General features: G+C 42.1%; 2 protein-coding genes across 2 annotated transcripts; one reads left to right on the top strand and one right to left on the bottom strand.

Moving 5' to 3' along the window:
- Positions 1-44: 44 nt before the first annotated feature.
- LOC109481025 (PERQ amino acid-rich with GYF domain-containing protein 2-like) lies at positions 45-5828 on the bottom strand. The gene is made up of 7 exons (XM_019783502.1): positions 5587-5828; positions 4297-4478; positions 3809-3955; positions 3380-3478; positions 3156-3283; positions 2844-2913; positions 45-2183 (listed from the first exon to the last, which is right to left on the bottom strand). Exons 1-7 carry the CDS (start codon positions 5798-5800, stop codon positions 2001-2003), a joined length of 1023 nt encoding a protein of 340 aa, XP_019639061.1. The 5' UTR covers positions 5801-5828; the 3' UTR covers positions 45-2000.
- A 3370-nt stretch (positions 5829-9198) lies between these two features.
- On the top strand, positions 9199-13784 carry LOC109480887 (prokineticin-2-like). The gene is made up of 2 exons (XM_019783217.1): positions 9199-9398; positions 12753-13784. Exons 1-2 carry the CDS (start codon positions 9264-9266, stop codon positions 12999-13001), a joined length of 384 nt encoding a protein of 127 aa, XP_019638776.1. The 5' UTR covers positions 9199-9263; the 3' UTR covers positions 13002-13784.
- The last annotated feature ends 775 nt before the right edge of the window (positions 13785-14559 follow it).

Here is a 14559-nt window from a genome sequence, read left to right as displayed (position 1 = left end):
TTCAAACTGTAAGGTTTGTATGTTGATAATGTTGTGTCTTAAAAAGTTGTTGGAGGACTTGCCTTGCCAAGTATTAGATGGCTTCATAGTGGAATTCAACTTTGGAACTACACCTTGCCTGATAGAACAAAATTCCATGTTGATATTTTATATTGAGTAGCGACCACATGCTTATGTCTTTTGAATACAGCTCCACAAAAAGCAATACAAACACTCTCACTGTTGCACTGCTACTTTTTATATTTCCTAGTGGTCTCTATAGTAATCACCTCTGCTCTACTCACAGAGTCCTAAAGACTCAAGAAGTAGTCGTCACTGCAAACTTGCCATTCTAAAGTTACTGAATTTCTATAGGGAAATGTTGTCACTGGCAAATGCCATTTATACAGCCAGATATCTTGCAAGGACCAGAAATATCCATACTGGGCTTTTCATTGTTATCATGAGTTATTCTGTTGTATAGCATATAACCTGTTTAATTCCATCTAATCTTTATTTAATTTCAATTTTATTTAATTCAATTTGACAATGTATCAAATACCTATTTTAGGTAAATAATAATTGATTTGTACATAACAATATATGTAGAAATGAATTGACGGTTTGGTGAATTGTACAGAATTTAGTTAGCTACCTTTTATGCAAGAGAATGTGATGCAATACATGTGGAAATTCATGCAGATTCAACATCAATATTGTACTTATTATGTATCAATATGATTATGTGACAATATTCCAATGTGGAAAATACACATTAGGTAAATTTCGAATTATTATAGTTATCATTATTATAGTTTTATGCAAGTATAACATTATTTAGGTATATTTGGCAATAAATGGTTGATTAGGTATATTTAGCAACAAATGATTGATAATTCAGGGTACAGTTGCCTTATTAATAATATTAGTAGTAGTTTTGCATTTACATGTATAAGAAAATCTGGGAGCAATTTCGAAGAACTGTACCATACCGGTATACTAGTAGCCCAATTGGTAATATCTTCAGTGTTCAAAGAGATCCCATTAATATAGATAAAGATAGGTGCAGATTGTAGAACAGCTTCATTTGGTGTACAATATAATATATACATTGTACCTGTACAAATGACAGCAACTGTAACACAGCAACAACAGAGACTGCATGTCTTAAGTTAGTAAAATCTCACTTTATTACAATTTTAACATCTTAGTTTATGTCAGAAATTTCACACTATTTTCTGTCAACATAATTTACATCTCCTGACTTTTTAACTTAAGAAACAGCAATAATACCGCACAGTATATTGTATATTTTTTCTCCATCTAGCATGAAAGTTTTAAAAATGTCTCTTTTCTTCCTTGCCATGTGACATGTTCTGTAAAATGCAAAACTTTGGAAGATGTAAATGTTACTTCACAATGTGGAAGTGGTACAAAAAATTATAAATATAGTGATAACATGATAAATATGATCCAAGTCATCTATGAATATCATCACTGCATTTCAAATGAAAAATACTGTCATCCAGCTCAACATATACATGTAGCACCATTTCTTTATGAACATTAACACTGGAATGACTGAAATCTCTGCATCCATAGGAACAGCATGAGACATCTACACACCAATCATGCGAACACATTTGATTGTCATAGGTGAAGCTCTAGCATCATTTAGAAGATAACAATCACTTTGCAAAAAAAAGTCATGCATTTGTGACCTGCACAAGGCATGCATGTTGAATACTGCAATAGAAAGTGCTGCACTGAATACCTAAGCTTGTATATACATGTGCTTGCTATCTAGTCTCTTATTGGAAGGATTGACTCCCATGCATTTAATTGCCAATGCTAATTCTCATACACAGCAAGTCATCATTTGAAATACATGGTTTAACCTAACCCGTCCCACACATTGTATACTGGTGAGCACAAGTACTTCATGTGCAGTACACACATTTTTAGCATTTCAAAGCAGAGCACAAGTGTGCAAAAAAATACTGCCCACTGTTGTGCTGTAGTTAGAAGACATGTAGCGGGTCCCCTGGTTCTGTGGAGGCATTTCTCTTGTTGAGGTTGTCTGTCTGTACCCTGCTGTCTGCCTGCCCGGCCATGCGCCCATGCCACCTGTACTTCACCATGTAGTCTGAGTGGTACTGTCCGTCAGTCAGGTCCAGGAAACGCATGTAATCCACCTGGAGTTCCTGCAAGCAAATCAAACAAACTTCAGTAAGGTGGTTGAGTATTTAAATGCAAGTGGTGTTCTTTTGATCCCCGGAAGCTGCAACCTATGTTCCATCCTTGCATCAAGCATACATTATGTAATCTTTCTTTCTCAGTCAAAAGTTTGCTTAGGGCAACAGCAGTTTTCAGAGCACTTCTTTCATATCAAACACTTCTGTATATAAATCAGCTCACTAGTATTACAGCTAGGCCACACCAATTTAATTTGTTGGTTCTCGGATTTTTTCAGAAAAAATATGAAGCGACAGGGCGAAAAAAAATAAAAATAAAAACAGGTAGGCATCCTATTATAGGCTTAAATGCTACAAAATGAGCCATGAAGTCAACACAAAAGGCTGGGTTGAAATTTAAACATTGAATTTTGAACTTTTAATCAAACCACTGCAATGATAGATGGGAAACTGTAACAACTAGGAAGAAAAGGACTTTCCTCAACTGTTGGGGGGCAAAACATGAGCATTTTTCAGTTGATTCAGGACCAGAATCAAATTTTTTTTTTTTTTTTGCAAATCAGAAAAAAACGAAGAGGCGAATCCGAGAACCAACAAATTAAATTGGTGTGGCCCTAGTGAAAAATATTTGATGACAAGATTCCTTTGTTGGGTTTTCTTAAGACGTACCTTAAAGTCTTTCTCCACATCCAGCTTTCTCCTGTGTTCTGCCGCCAGGTCATCTTGTAAGTCAGATATTCTGAGAGACAGAAATAGCAAATCAACAAATACTATCCACTTGAAACTTTTGAATACAAATTATGGTGGAACCTTCAGTCTAATGCAAGAATTGACTATCACTCCTCATACTTCAATTCTATGGCTCTAAAAAAGCTTGTACAATATAGCATGGAAAACTTTGCTCACAAGTTCAGGGCTATTGGAAGCCATATTTCATACTTTCTATATCTATCACATTACTAGAGGTTTGTGAGCTCTCACCTTTGTTCCCTTTTGTTAATCTCTGACTGATAAACTTTGGCCACAGCAGCTGCCCTCACACTGGCGATGTGTTCACATTCCCGTTTGGTTCTCTCCACTGCCTCGTCAAGTTTGATGGCATGTTTATGCTGTAGGCAAGAGGAGAGGCGTGGTTTCAATAGGCTCTTCATTTCAGTCACCATAAACAGAGGTGCGAAAGACTGCTAACATCACACTGCACCTACCCTTGCTATAGTGAGTGCCTTTGCCACTGCCTGCTCCCTCTCCAGTGCTGCCTCTGCCCTCAGCTTTTTTCTCTGCTCCTCCAAGGCTACTGCTATGGCCTGTAACATACACAAACATGAGCATTCAACAACCTTCTCAACAGGAAAGTCTTGTTGGCTCAAAGCAACTTTTTGTATTGGAAAAGACTTCAATTTTTAGTTCAGAGAAAATGTTTCATACACACTAACTGACTCTAGTTGTTGTCTGTTTTGTAGGCGTCAGTCTAGCTTCATCAAGAAAAGTGCCTGGATATTTGGTGATGTCCTTTATTTTGATGCTATCATATTAGGTTCTTAATGTTAATATCTTTTTATAGACCTTAACAGCATCTCTTTCCTTAGGTATTGGTAGTCCCACTGCATCAGCCAACTGAATGGATGACGTCTTACCTCGTTCTTGATGATCTCAGCCTTAGCCCATGCATCCTTCAGTGCCTCCTCCTTCTCTCTCTGCATCTTCTTGGTGAGGCTAGCGATCCTCTCTGCCTCCAGCTTGTCTCTGGCCTCTGCAACACGCTGGGCCAGCTGCTCATAGTACTGTAGAACAGTGTTGGTAGCAAAATGGGATTCATTGCTAAATCTGCCAATGTCTAAGGACGAACTCTGACTAAGGACCTACGCAAAATCCATACTATAAATGTGGAAAACTGTTGATCTATAGATGAATTTTTAAATAGCATCTTATGTTTGGTCTGTTGATATGTTGACTGAATATGGCTTATTTGTCAAAAATACTCTGGTACATTCATTGATACAAGAGTACTTTTTTGCAATATTCATAAAAGAATTGTGTTAAAAACTTACCATAAAGAATTATCAGAGTGTAGCTAGCTGTGCTTTTCTAATATCAAAAAAAATTATTGCTGCATATAAATCACCTGTTTTTGTTCATCTAAAGCTTTTCTCTTGGACTCTGCTGCTTCCCTTAATGCCTCATCAAGTGCTTCCTTCAGCTCCCTGGCTGCCCTGGCCTCAGCCTCCGCTATCGCCTGTCTCACAGCCTCCTCCTTCTCTGCATGTGCTCGTCTCAGCATGGTGTTCAGCACATCAGTACCTACAGCTGGGGAACACACAATATGTTATCTTCCTCAACATGTTGGACGGTCTAGTCTGAGCTCTTTTTTACTGTCAGTGTGTGTCATAGAAAGCATGTTACATAACATTCATCAAGAGGTGAATACGTTAAGCTTACTTTTGGTAGACAGTGATTACAAACTCAGGAATGACAGGAATCGCTCCCCCACACATTACAAGAGCCATGACAGCACAAATTCAAACTGTCAGTTATGAATATGGCTTGACATTACTAGATTGTATTATTCAGGAACCAGAAAGAACACTGATGGGGGGGGGGCTGTAAAACCAAGGATATGGTAAGATATCAAAAGCCTAAAAAAACAGTAGAAAAATCATAAATATGTGTGTGTTCATGGGAGAGAGAGACGTATATATATTATAATAACTATAAATCATCCAATCATTTACTTTTGTGAGAAAATTTTTATGTTGGAACAAATTGAATTTTGAAAGATTAAAAATTAACAGGTGGTTATGTGAAAAACAACAGGTGGTTTAAGTGATAGCACGGGGAAAGCTAGAACCCTATGGTTCGCCTACTGTTGATTTTTGGACAGTTCATATACTGTATTTCAGAATAGCAATACTTGTATGTTGCGCGTAATAGCAGGAGTTTAGGACGAGAATAGTAAAACTAAACACCTGTAACATAACTTGCACTAGCACTAGCAGGTTACGGTCCAAAAGCCGTATCAATCACTTATTTTGGAAGCGACAACAAAGCTGAAATGCCTTCTGCTATCGTGACTAACTAATCCAGGGTCTCCGGACCATTTTCCACCAGGCAGAAGCAGCGAAGTGAGCAATGACAGGTCTCCCTGTGCGCCCCCCTCCCCCCTAGCAACGGAAACCATGGAGTGTGAATAGGACGACGCGTTCCGCACCGCCGCTGGCGACCAGAAGTCAACAATGAAAAACCAGTAATACAAGATCTACACGACACGGAACGGGAGAAAAGAAAGATAAAAATGTAAAAGAAAACACTTAAACGTTAGAGGTATTGATCATATGGATGACAACAACTGTCGGTTCACCAAAAGTATTTAGGTTAAAGAAACAGAACTCAAGGGAAGGTGTGTTTTCGGACTTACACATCACATTGTAGTGGGAGGCCCGTTGTGTTGACAGAGTCGTCTTGGTCAGCATACGCTCCAAAACACGCGCATTTTTGTCGCCAGGCTTTAAGGTCAGCTCGAACTCTGGCAGAAGTTCGGGAGACTGTCTCTTCCTGGCCCTGAGAAGGTGTATGGGGGCCGACCTGCTGCGGAACTTCGCCGCCGCCCCGGGACCTTGTTTCGCCGCCATCTTGATTAACACTAACAGGTGGACCGGTACACTTTTGAAGGGGTGGTCAGCGGGGGGTGAGACTAAGCGGGGTCAGTCTTTTAGTAAAGTTTTACTGTTGGCTCTAGCTCCTATAGAAATGATGTTCAGGAACCATATGGCTAGCAGTAGGTACAGGTGTACCACTATAAACCTAAGTTTTCAACATAAGCATGACATGTTGGGTGTATGGCATTCTTACGCAATGATTAACATTTCTCTTCCCCCAAAAGTAATTCTACTCCTCGAATTGCTAAATATCTTAAGTCTCTAAACAAAGTTTAATCGACCATAACGTTACAGCGAAAAACGTGACCACTTACACCGAACATGTGTTACCGTTAACGCCAAGTGCCGCGAACTCTGATTCATTCAAGTACCATTTGATGACGTTGGAAAACTTTGTATTACGTAGGTATGTAGGTGTAACATGTCAGAATGTTATTGAGATCAATATGAACCCTTTATATCACTGCATTTCCGAATAACTTGTTTTGAAAGCGTTTCCATTGATTCTTTCATTCCAAGGCCTTTCTTCCCTCATTCATCACTCCGTGTTGGCAAAGTTCAGCAAGACTAGTGGGTCGCAATGTAAAGTAACTGCTGTTTATGAATGAAAAAAGTCTATCGATGTATGGGTGACCTAGCCTCGTCCTATCTGCAGGAGTCAGGCCAGGACATGGGGAGACAGTCGGGTCATACTGTAGCATCTTTGTGCCTGAGGCGGACCATACATGCGGCGCCTAACGATCTATATCACGTAATGCTGAGGTCACATTTCCAAACTGTTTAGATTAACGAAAAATCAATAATTTATACCAATAATATACGCAAATAGTTAACATTATCAATTTATTCAACTTTTTGTGCTCTGTTGTCTTTTATATCATACTTTTTGGTTGCATAAGACTTCCCGGCCGGGTCACGGTTTGAAAATGTGACCTCGCATTAGGGTGTTCTACAAACATACATGCATAACACAGTTTCGCGTTAAACTAAACTAAAATGAACCAAATACAACGTATTGCATCGTGCTGTAAACCTTAATGCTTGAATTTCTGTTCTGCCACAGAGTAAGGCTCAATCATAAATGTTATCGTTATCTGTTCCGACTTTCCTTTGTGAGACTCACAGCATAGCTACTTTACTCCGTGTATGCCAAGCAATTATGTCCTACAAATGGGTTGACAAACTTTTGGTCGACGTGTTTTTAACATTATAAGAGTGTAACTGACTGCTTGTTGGTACACACGCGTCTCCATAAAATCTGCGTCTGATCGTAGGTAAACGACGGTCTAAGTATTCAGCAATAACTGGATAGAAATAAACCTGACAGTTTTCTGTTGGAAAATTACATCTATGTACCCCGGCACCTTGAAGATGTCACCTACGTGCATCGTCACCGTCATGGCATGTATTTTAATAATAAACCTGCACTATGCCGTCTTCAGACCCAGAGGATTATTACTAGTGTAGCATATGAGGATGGACACCTCAAAATGAATCACGGACACGGGCCGTGGTGACGACTCGCCTCCCCCGCCCCGACTACCTCCATGCGCAACTTCTTCACTCTCATCGCGCACATCCTTCCGAGTTGTCTAAATGTATCAGATGACATTCAAGTCAACGTGCGTGGGATGGGCCACCCCGCAGCCGGCAAAAGGGCAACAAACACGATAAGTGACCGGCGGTGAGCAAACAATTCCCGGGCAGTTACTGCTCTTATCTCATTCCGCAGATTCGACCAGCGGCTCTGTCGGTCACACCACGTATCGCCGTCCGTTGTGTCCTTTTCTCATCGCCGCCCGCACCGCCGACTCATTTGTACTCACTTGTGACACTGCCAGAATACATAGGACACTCCGATGTCAAGCCATATGTCAGAATTTCGTAAGAAATCGCTTGAGCGTTTTATAAGCTTACTTATTGTCCTATCGTGGGGTAATAGAAAAGACATATGCTTGATGCCGACAAATCCATTGACCCTAATGAATTTGTGGATGTGCTGAAACCTGACAACTGTGGACGGGAGATAGTAGAGAAAGGATTACGGAGGAAAGAGCAGCTCCGGGCGTCTGTAAATTGTTTTGTTTGCTTTCAACCGCTCTGGCTTTGTTCATGCAAGCTGAGCTATAAAACAAGCGCTTATATCAACTGCTTGTCCATACAATAAAGATGAGCGCGTATCCTACATAGCCGGCGATATGGCCTTCATGTATGGTTATATCTGTATATTCAGTGTTTAAAGACGGTTATGGCATGATCGGCAATTAACCTCGCTGTTATGAGCAGTACAAATACATGAAGATCAACGAACAACCGAGCAAAAGAGCCGACAGAGCCCACAGAGTCTATATGATGTAGCGCCTTCTTCATTCCGAAGTATCATGTCCTCGGTCCGACGGTGCCACATCCATTACTGTTAAGTCTCGGGCAATTTTATCGACATGTCATCCTGATATCATTGTACTTCAAATAGATTGAAATATCGAGCGGCTATGCACCAAAGCACTGTCCATAAAGCCTCTCTGCCGCGCCCAACTTGAACTATAATAGAAGCTACAAACACTGAAGAAAAAAGGCAACTCCGCAACTCTGTACGCTACCAACAGCCTACTGGAACTAAGCGTTACTTAACCAGTGCTATCCCCGCAATGACTAAATTATTGAATGAACTGTAGACCTTTTAAATGTGGTAGGAGATTTTATGTATCTCTTAAGTACTGAATGACTGAATGAACTGTAAATATTTCATAATTTGTTGGTATATTTTATGTGTTGCCTTCTGTAAAGTCTGACGCTAATTCAGTCTTCTGACTGCTATGTCAGATTGTGTTGAATTTCTTACAATAAACCAATCATCATCATCATCAAAAGTACGCGACTCGTACCATGATGTAACAAGAACAAAATGAATGCGTGGAAGCAACTGACGGATTAAATCCACGAAAGGCCTAGATCAGAAACATTTACATTGAAATATTCTACCCCTACTTTGACGGGTCACTGAAAAACAAGTGTTTGACGCCATTGCAGAAGAATCAAGCACCCGGTTTACGCCTTTTCCGACCGTGTGACAGTCAGACAGGAAACGTGGGGAGAAACCTGGCAGTTATCTCGCATTTCCGCAATTATAGCGAGATAGATGGTCCGTCTGCCCGGAACCCGCAGGGCATGCAGTGCAAGGGCGTTGTGCTAGCCTGGATGCCAGACTGTTTCCAGGGCTTACACAGACCTTTTCCTTAACTCCAGGGCCTACACGCCCCAAGGAAAGCTTACCACATCCCCTCCTGAGTTAGACCCTACAGCGCGAGAAATAATAATTTGAGCCGGTGGGTTGGGAACGCCGGTCGACGGGATCAATGACGCCACGCGCTGGCGTCTGGCATCGAGGCTAGCGTTGTGCGCGCTCATATCAAAACTGGTACAAAGGCCTTCTGTGATGCACACGGCGGAGGTAACGCGCCCGGCCTGGCAGAGGGAAGCTAAAGGCAACCAGATGATTCGCTCTACCGTCATTCTGTTACTAGCAGTCTGGGCCGTCATCCCCACAAGAAGGGCCATCATTATCACAGGGGTAAGTCATCTGCCCATATGTCTTCATCAGCACATTACTAACCGTCACATCCGCAGATTTCAGCATTATCATCTCCGCGTACGTATCCCGGAGACCTGTAAAAAGTAGGTCTACATGTACTGGCCATCATTAGATCGTGGTAATTGGTCAACATTAACTGTTTATTTCCTCCTCTTTCTCTTTGCCATTGAGCTGTCATCGGAAATGTATGAAACACCCATAGTAATGCCCATACGAATGTACAGTTTCTTCTTTGCATTTAGAAGCCAATGACAAAACAATTGGTAAATCATATGCTTAGGTCACATTTCCAAACCGGGGCCCGGCCGGGCTGTTTGTATGAACGAAAAATTAACAATTCATGTCAAGAATATACAGAAATAGTGCCCATGATTGTTACTAAGAACTTTTTTTGCGTTTTGTTGTCTTTCATATCGTATTTTTCGTTCCAAAAAGCTGCCCGGCCGGGCCCCGTGTGGGAATTGTGACCTCAGTATTACTCAGGTGTAACGATTCATCTAGTGTGGTATTCTGTACCACTCTTTTCACTTTAAGATGATTTCCACCATACGAGATGGAAGCATTGATATCCAAGGAGAGGTTCCAACACCGCGTTTTTCTAACCACCTAAAATGGATTTTTGTTTGGAATTGGCGGTTCAATGGTTAAAATATAAATCACGCATCATGTATGTAGTAGTGGTACACATGTATCTGTTGGAACGGTCGCCCATCGTCTGCCATATGCCCAGTACATTCTGTTGAGCAGCAAAGGAGTGGCCCATTTTGCTTATTGGACTTTAGCATTTGTAAACATATTTTCAAATATTTTTTATCAAAAGCCTTTTTCATGTGCAACCCTTTTTCATGTACGGTTTCATGAATACGCACGATGGCCTTATTCATGATCATGGTCCTTGATCTTCAACAAAACACAAGAAAGCAATCAGCTTTCAAACAACTCTTCAATAACCAGGAACGAAACTGCAATTGTCGCCTGATTCTGGGAAAATTGTGCTGTTAGTAGAAAATGTCACCAGGAGATGTCAGACTGAAGAACGCCTGATTGTAGGAAAATTACGCGATCAGCAGGTGTTTCTGACTCGAGGGATTGGAAAGGCGCCCGATTCTAAGAAACTTGCACCATTATCAGGAGCATGTTGGCATAGAATGATGATCTACGTGCAATATGTATAACATATGGTGGTGATAACGGAGTAGCCGTGTATTTTGGAAAGCTTTCGGGAAGCTGTTTCTTCACAACTGAACACTGGAAGCAGAGATAGTTCACTGTGAGTCATTTAAGCCAAGGTCCTCTACATAAGTACTCGTCACTAACACCGCATTACCAGTTCTACGCGATGAGAAGAGCCTGAGAGCGGGATGGTCATTATGTCCATTGATAGAATGAATCGTTATTGAAGTGCCCGTACTCTTTTCAAAATGAAATGTGATTTCAAGTGGGTCAAAAATAATTCCGCCTTACTGTCTTTCACCGCCATGAAATTGCAGGTAAGTGTTTTACACGTGTACTTCATCTGTTCCTTAAAACACATGGCATGTGATGTGACAGTGGCTAAGTGGGATTGACGACCGCTCTGTTGTCAGCTTGAGGGTCTGTGTGGCGTCACAACCTGGCCAAAGTTAACTTCCTACTCCTAGCCCGCTACTGGGTGCAATAAATGACCACTTTTCGCGAGGACTTAATTTCCCGGAATAAGAAGTTCGCGGTGTTATAAGTTCCTGGTTGAAACAATTCTGCAGTGCAGTTAATATGGTAATACAATAGAAACGCATATTCACGATGCCATGAATTCGTTGTGTAAAGGTCACCACCGCGCCTTGAACGTTTTAAAATTGCCACGTCTTTCCATTGTCTCTCTTCCGACGTGGTCCTCACACCCCATGCATGCATGTGGCATTTACGAGCTCTCTAGTTCAGAACTGCCGAAAGCAGCAGCAGGATTGATGGAGCTTGAGAAGAGTCACTGTTTACCTTCAAAAATCTATAATCATCACGACGGCTGAGACATCGATTAAAACCAAGCCCCTCACAAGTCAGAAGATTCGTGTTCGGGCCGCATTACTGTCAGTCTACGCCTCGATATTGCACTGTTGTATGACGCATGTGGACCTTTTAACACAACACTGATATTTAAGAATTCTTGAAAGTACATTAGTGACCGTATGAGTAATAATAGCGTGTGACTAGTGAAAGAAGGTGAAAGTTGACAAAACTTGTGCAGAACAACAACATCAAACAAGCTTCTCAAAGTCTTTCTTGTCTATCTTCCTGCTCCCTTCCCTCAAAGAAAGAACATTAGGACAAAGTGAACTCTGTTTACCAATTGACTAAGTCAAGGTCAAGTAGCCATTCCACATGAGCTGATCAAGAGATGAAGTTTGAAGACCGTGCACAGTGAACAGTACCGTCAGACTTCACCATGGCGTTGGGCTGTGTTAGCGATAATTGGCCCCTAGAGCTCTCATTTTCATCAAAGTTAGGGCATTCTTCACTTGTTGACTATTGCCATTAAAACATCAATGCGTCTGGCATTCCCCAGGATGAGCTAACATCCTTGAGGGTACAAGATACCCACAACATACCCACAGTCTTCTTCATTACCATTTGAGTCTTTCTTTAACGGCAAGCTAAGTGGACGGACAGAACCTCATTGAACGATAGTCCCGTGAGTAATTTGTAATAGCAGCATTGTGCCCCAAAGATCCACGTTCGTCAAACAACAGTGAAACATGGAGTCGTAGACTGACAGTAACGCAGCTCAGACATGAAACTTCTGACATGTGAAGAGCAAGGTTAGTCCATGTCTCAGCCATCACACACACAGTCATAGACACGGCATCCTTGACCGTCAACATACTGCAATGTACGAGTAAGAGGTTAAAGTTTCGTACAAAGAGCTCGGCTGTATAACTAGCCACTAGATAGTTCCATTCGTAAGCGGTGTACGTGAATAGGGCAGATGCAGATGCGCCAATGGACACGTTACAGCTTCAGCACGAGCAGGTCCAATCAACCTTACAGAATAGTTCTTGTGCACCTCATGTCCTTCTGGGTCCTGCCTGACGGCCGGGGCAGCTTGATAACACTCTGGCTCCATAGTTAACGGGACGAGAGATGATGCTACAATTACGCACGAGCTTCGCAAAAGTTTCTGCTGAGATTGAGGTGGCCATTCCGTCAGCTGGTCAAGTGCAGGACGGGCCAAAGTTAAAGATGAGGAAGCAAATAGTTTAGTTGGTCAGCGAAGGCAGAGTGGACAACGAAGTCGTTGTTTGCAGTGATATACCTAAAGTTTCTTTCGTCATTTGTTTTCATTTCTTTCTTGTGTAGGCCTGCCGGTCGGACGAAGACTGCATGGAGGGGAAAGGAAGACCGGCATGCTGCTCGCCACTCAACCCTTACACTCCTGTCAGGGTGTGCAAGCCGCTGGGCGCGGTGGGAGACCCGTGCCACACCGCCACCAACCGCATGCGCTACCCGTTCCCGGGGATACGCACCTTCTGGAGATGCCCGTGCTTCGAAGGCTGGTGTGTCGCGAAACCCAACGGCAAGATCGGGACTTGTGAAGTCGTGATGTAGGGAGGCGTCCGTCCATCTGTACGAGGTGTGCGCTATGTCTTAATCGGAGCCACCCACAACACTCCAGGAACATTTTCTTACCAAGAAAAGTTTTAAGACAGTGTGATAGTTCTTATCATCACTGACAGAAATGTAGGGGTAGGATAGCCTTTGTAAGGACATATCCTAGTTTTCAGACGATGGAAAGAGGTCTTTTGGAACACAGATAAATATCTAACTGACGTTGCCAATTTGTGTATGTGTTTTTTCTGTACGTCCTCTATTCTATCTACCTACTCTGATACCACCCTGCATTCAACTACATTTGACAAAGAGAATATTGACAGTTAAATTGTGATTTTATGTGTAATTGTTGTTCAATGGACTCTATTTCCCAGTAGACGGGTTTAGAGGGGCAAAAGGTGTCAACACAACGAGAGACATGTCACGATTCATTCCATGGACGCACTACTGTGCAGCTCCAGGCAGTTGGCGGGAGGTACACTGTAAGCCCTTTTGACACATGCTAAATCCCAGATTCACAGGCCCCTGGACTACTCAATGCATGTAGGTTAGATAACACCGGTTCAACCTACACACATAACCATGCCTCGTCACAGCGCTTACATAACTATTGACATCGGCCCCATCAGCATAATTGCCTAAGGCACATATGAACCATTCCTGAAAGATAACTTGAATACATGCGTCAGTGCTTAAACGAGGGTGGACTCTTTCATTGCAATTTCCATGGTACATCAAAGGTCAGCCGATCTTATTCTAGCTGCATGTGTTGAAGTCCTATCGCCCCAAATTGTCAGCGCTGTGGCTACTTTTAATTAGTTGCTTTCTTCACAAACAACATGAGGGACTATGGTTAACATCAGAGTTAATTTGATAGTAGATTTATCCACGGAACTTGATGGGCATAGGTTGCCGGCTGTTGCTTCATATGTTGGCCTGGACTCGCCACTATAACAGGCCAGCATTTCTGAAACTTCGAAATAAAGTACTGTCAAACAACATTTCGTATATCGTCGACGCGTTCAGTTTTGACCATAGAGGAGGAGGTCTTATAATTACTCAAACACATTGAGCTGTTGAGAAGAGGTGTGGACAGGTCGAGGGGCTAGATAGGCAGGTAGGCAGGTACCCTGGTCAATCGTCTCGTCTCTCCTATCTACAGCTTAGAGTTGAGTCGTCCTGTGCAATTATCTTTTTACGAAAACATTAAAAATCCCTTGGAGTACAGTACCTCGATTGTTCAGAAAAGCACGTCACTCAGCACAATACGACAAGACGTAGTTAGTAGTAGACAAGGCGAGGAAAGCTAGCTGTAAGAAGTTCTTGAGTAGAGCAATTAGGTAGTTACAAAGAAGGTTAGGGGCAGGATGTGCGCAGTGTGAAACACTCAAGAATCGAGTTCCTAGATGTCAACAAGCGCATTAGAGGAAAACCATTAGAGCAGAGCCAGGTCTGAAAGGGCTGACAAGTTAGCTGTACCTGGCTATAGGCAGGGTCATTGACATTATGCCATGCGGTGCACGAGTACGAGTGTATACGTACTAAAGCACATCAT

This window comes from Branchiostoma belcheri, unplaced genomic scaffold, assembly GCF_001625305.1.
Source record: "Branchiostoma belcheri isolate BF01 breed outbred unplaced genomic scaffold, Haploidv18h27 scaffold53, whole genome shotgun sequence".
In the NCBI taxonomy this organism is placed as follows: Eukaryota; Metazoa; Chordata; class Leptocardii; order Amphioxiformes; family Branchiostomatidae; genus Branchiostoma; species Branchiostoma belcheri.
This window is presented reverse-complemented; position numbering and strand designations above follow the sequence as displayed.

Bases quoted from the DNA above. Each gene is read 5' to 3' on its own strand.
- LOC109481025 (XM_019783502.1), bottom strand. From the start codon at position 5,800: ATGGCGGCGAAACAAGGTCCCGGGGCGGCGGCGAAGTTCCGCAGCAGG. The intron at 4,479-5,586 runs GTAAGTCCGAAA...TGTGTTCCCCAG, and splicing joins CTCCCACTACAATGTGATGT to CTGTAGGTACTGATGTGCTG. The intron at 3,956-4,296 runs GTGATTTATATG...ACTGTTCTACAG, and splicing joins CTTTAGATGAACAAAAACAG to TACTATGAGCAGCTGGCCCA.
- LOC109480887 (XM_019783217.1), top strand. From the start codon at position 9,264: ATGCACACGGCGGAGGTAACGCGCCCGGCCTGGCAGAGGGAAGCTAAA. The intron at 9,399-12,752 runs GTAAGTCATCTG...TTTCTTGTGTAG, and splicing joins GGGCCATCATTATCACAGGG to GCCTGCCGGTCGGACGAAGA.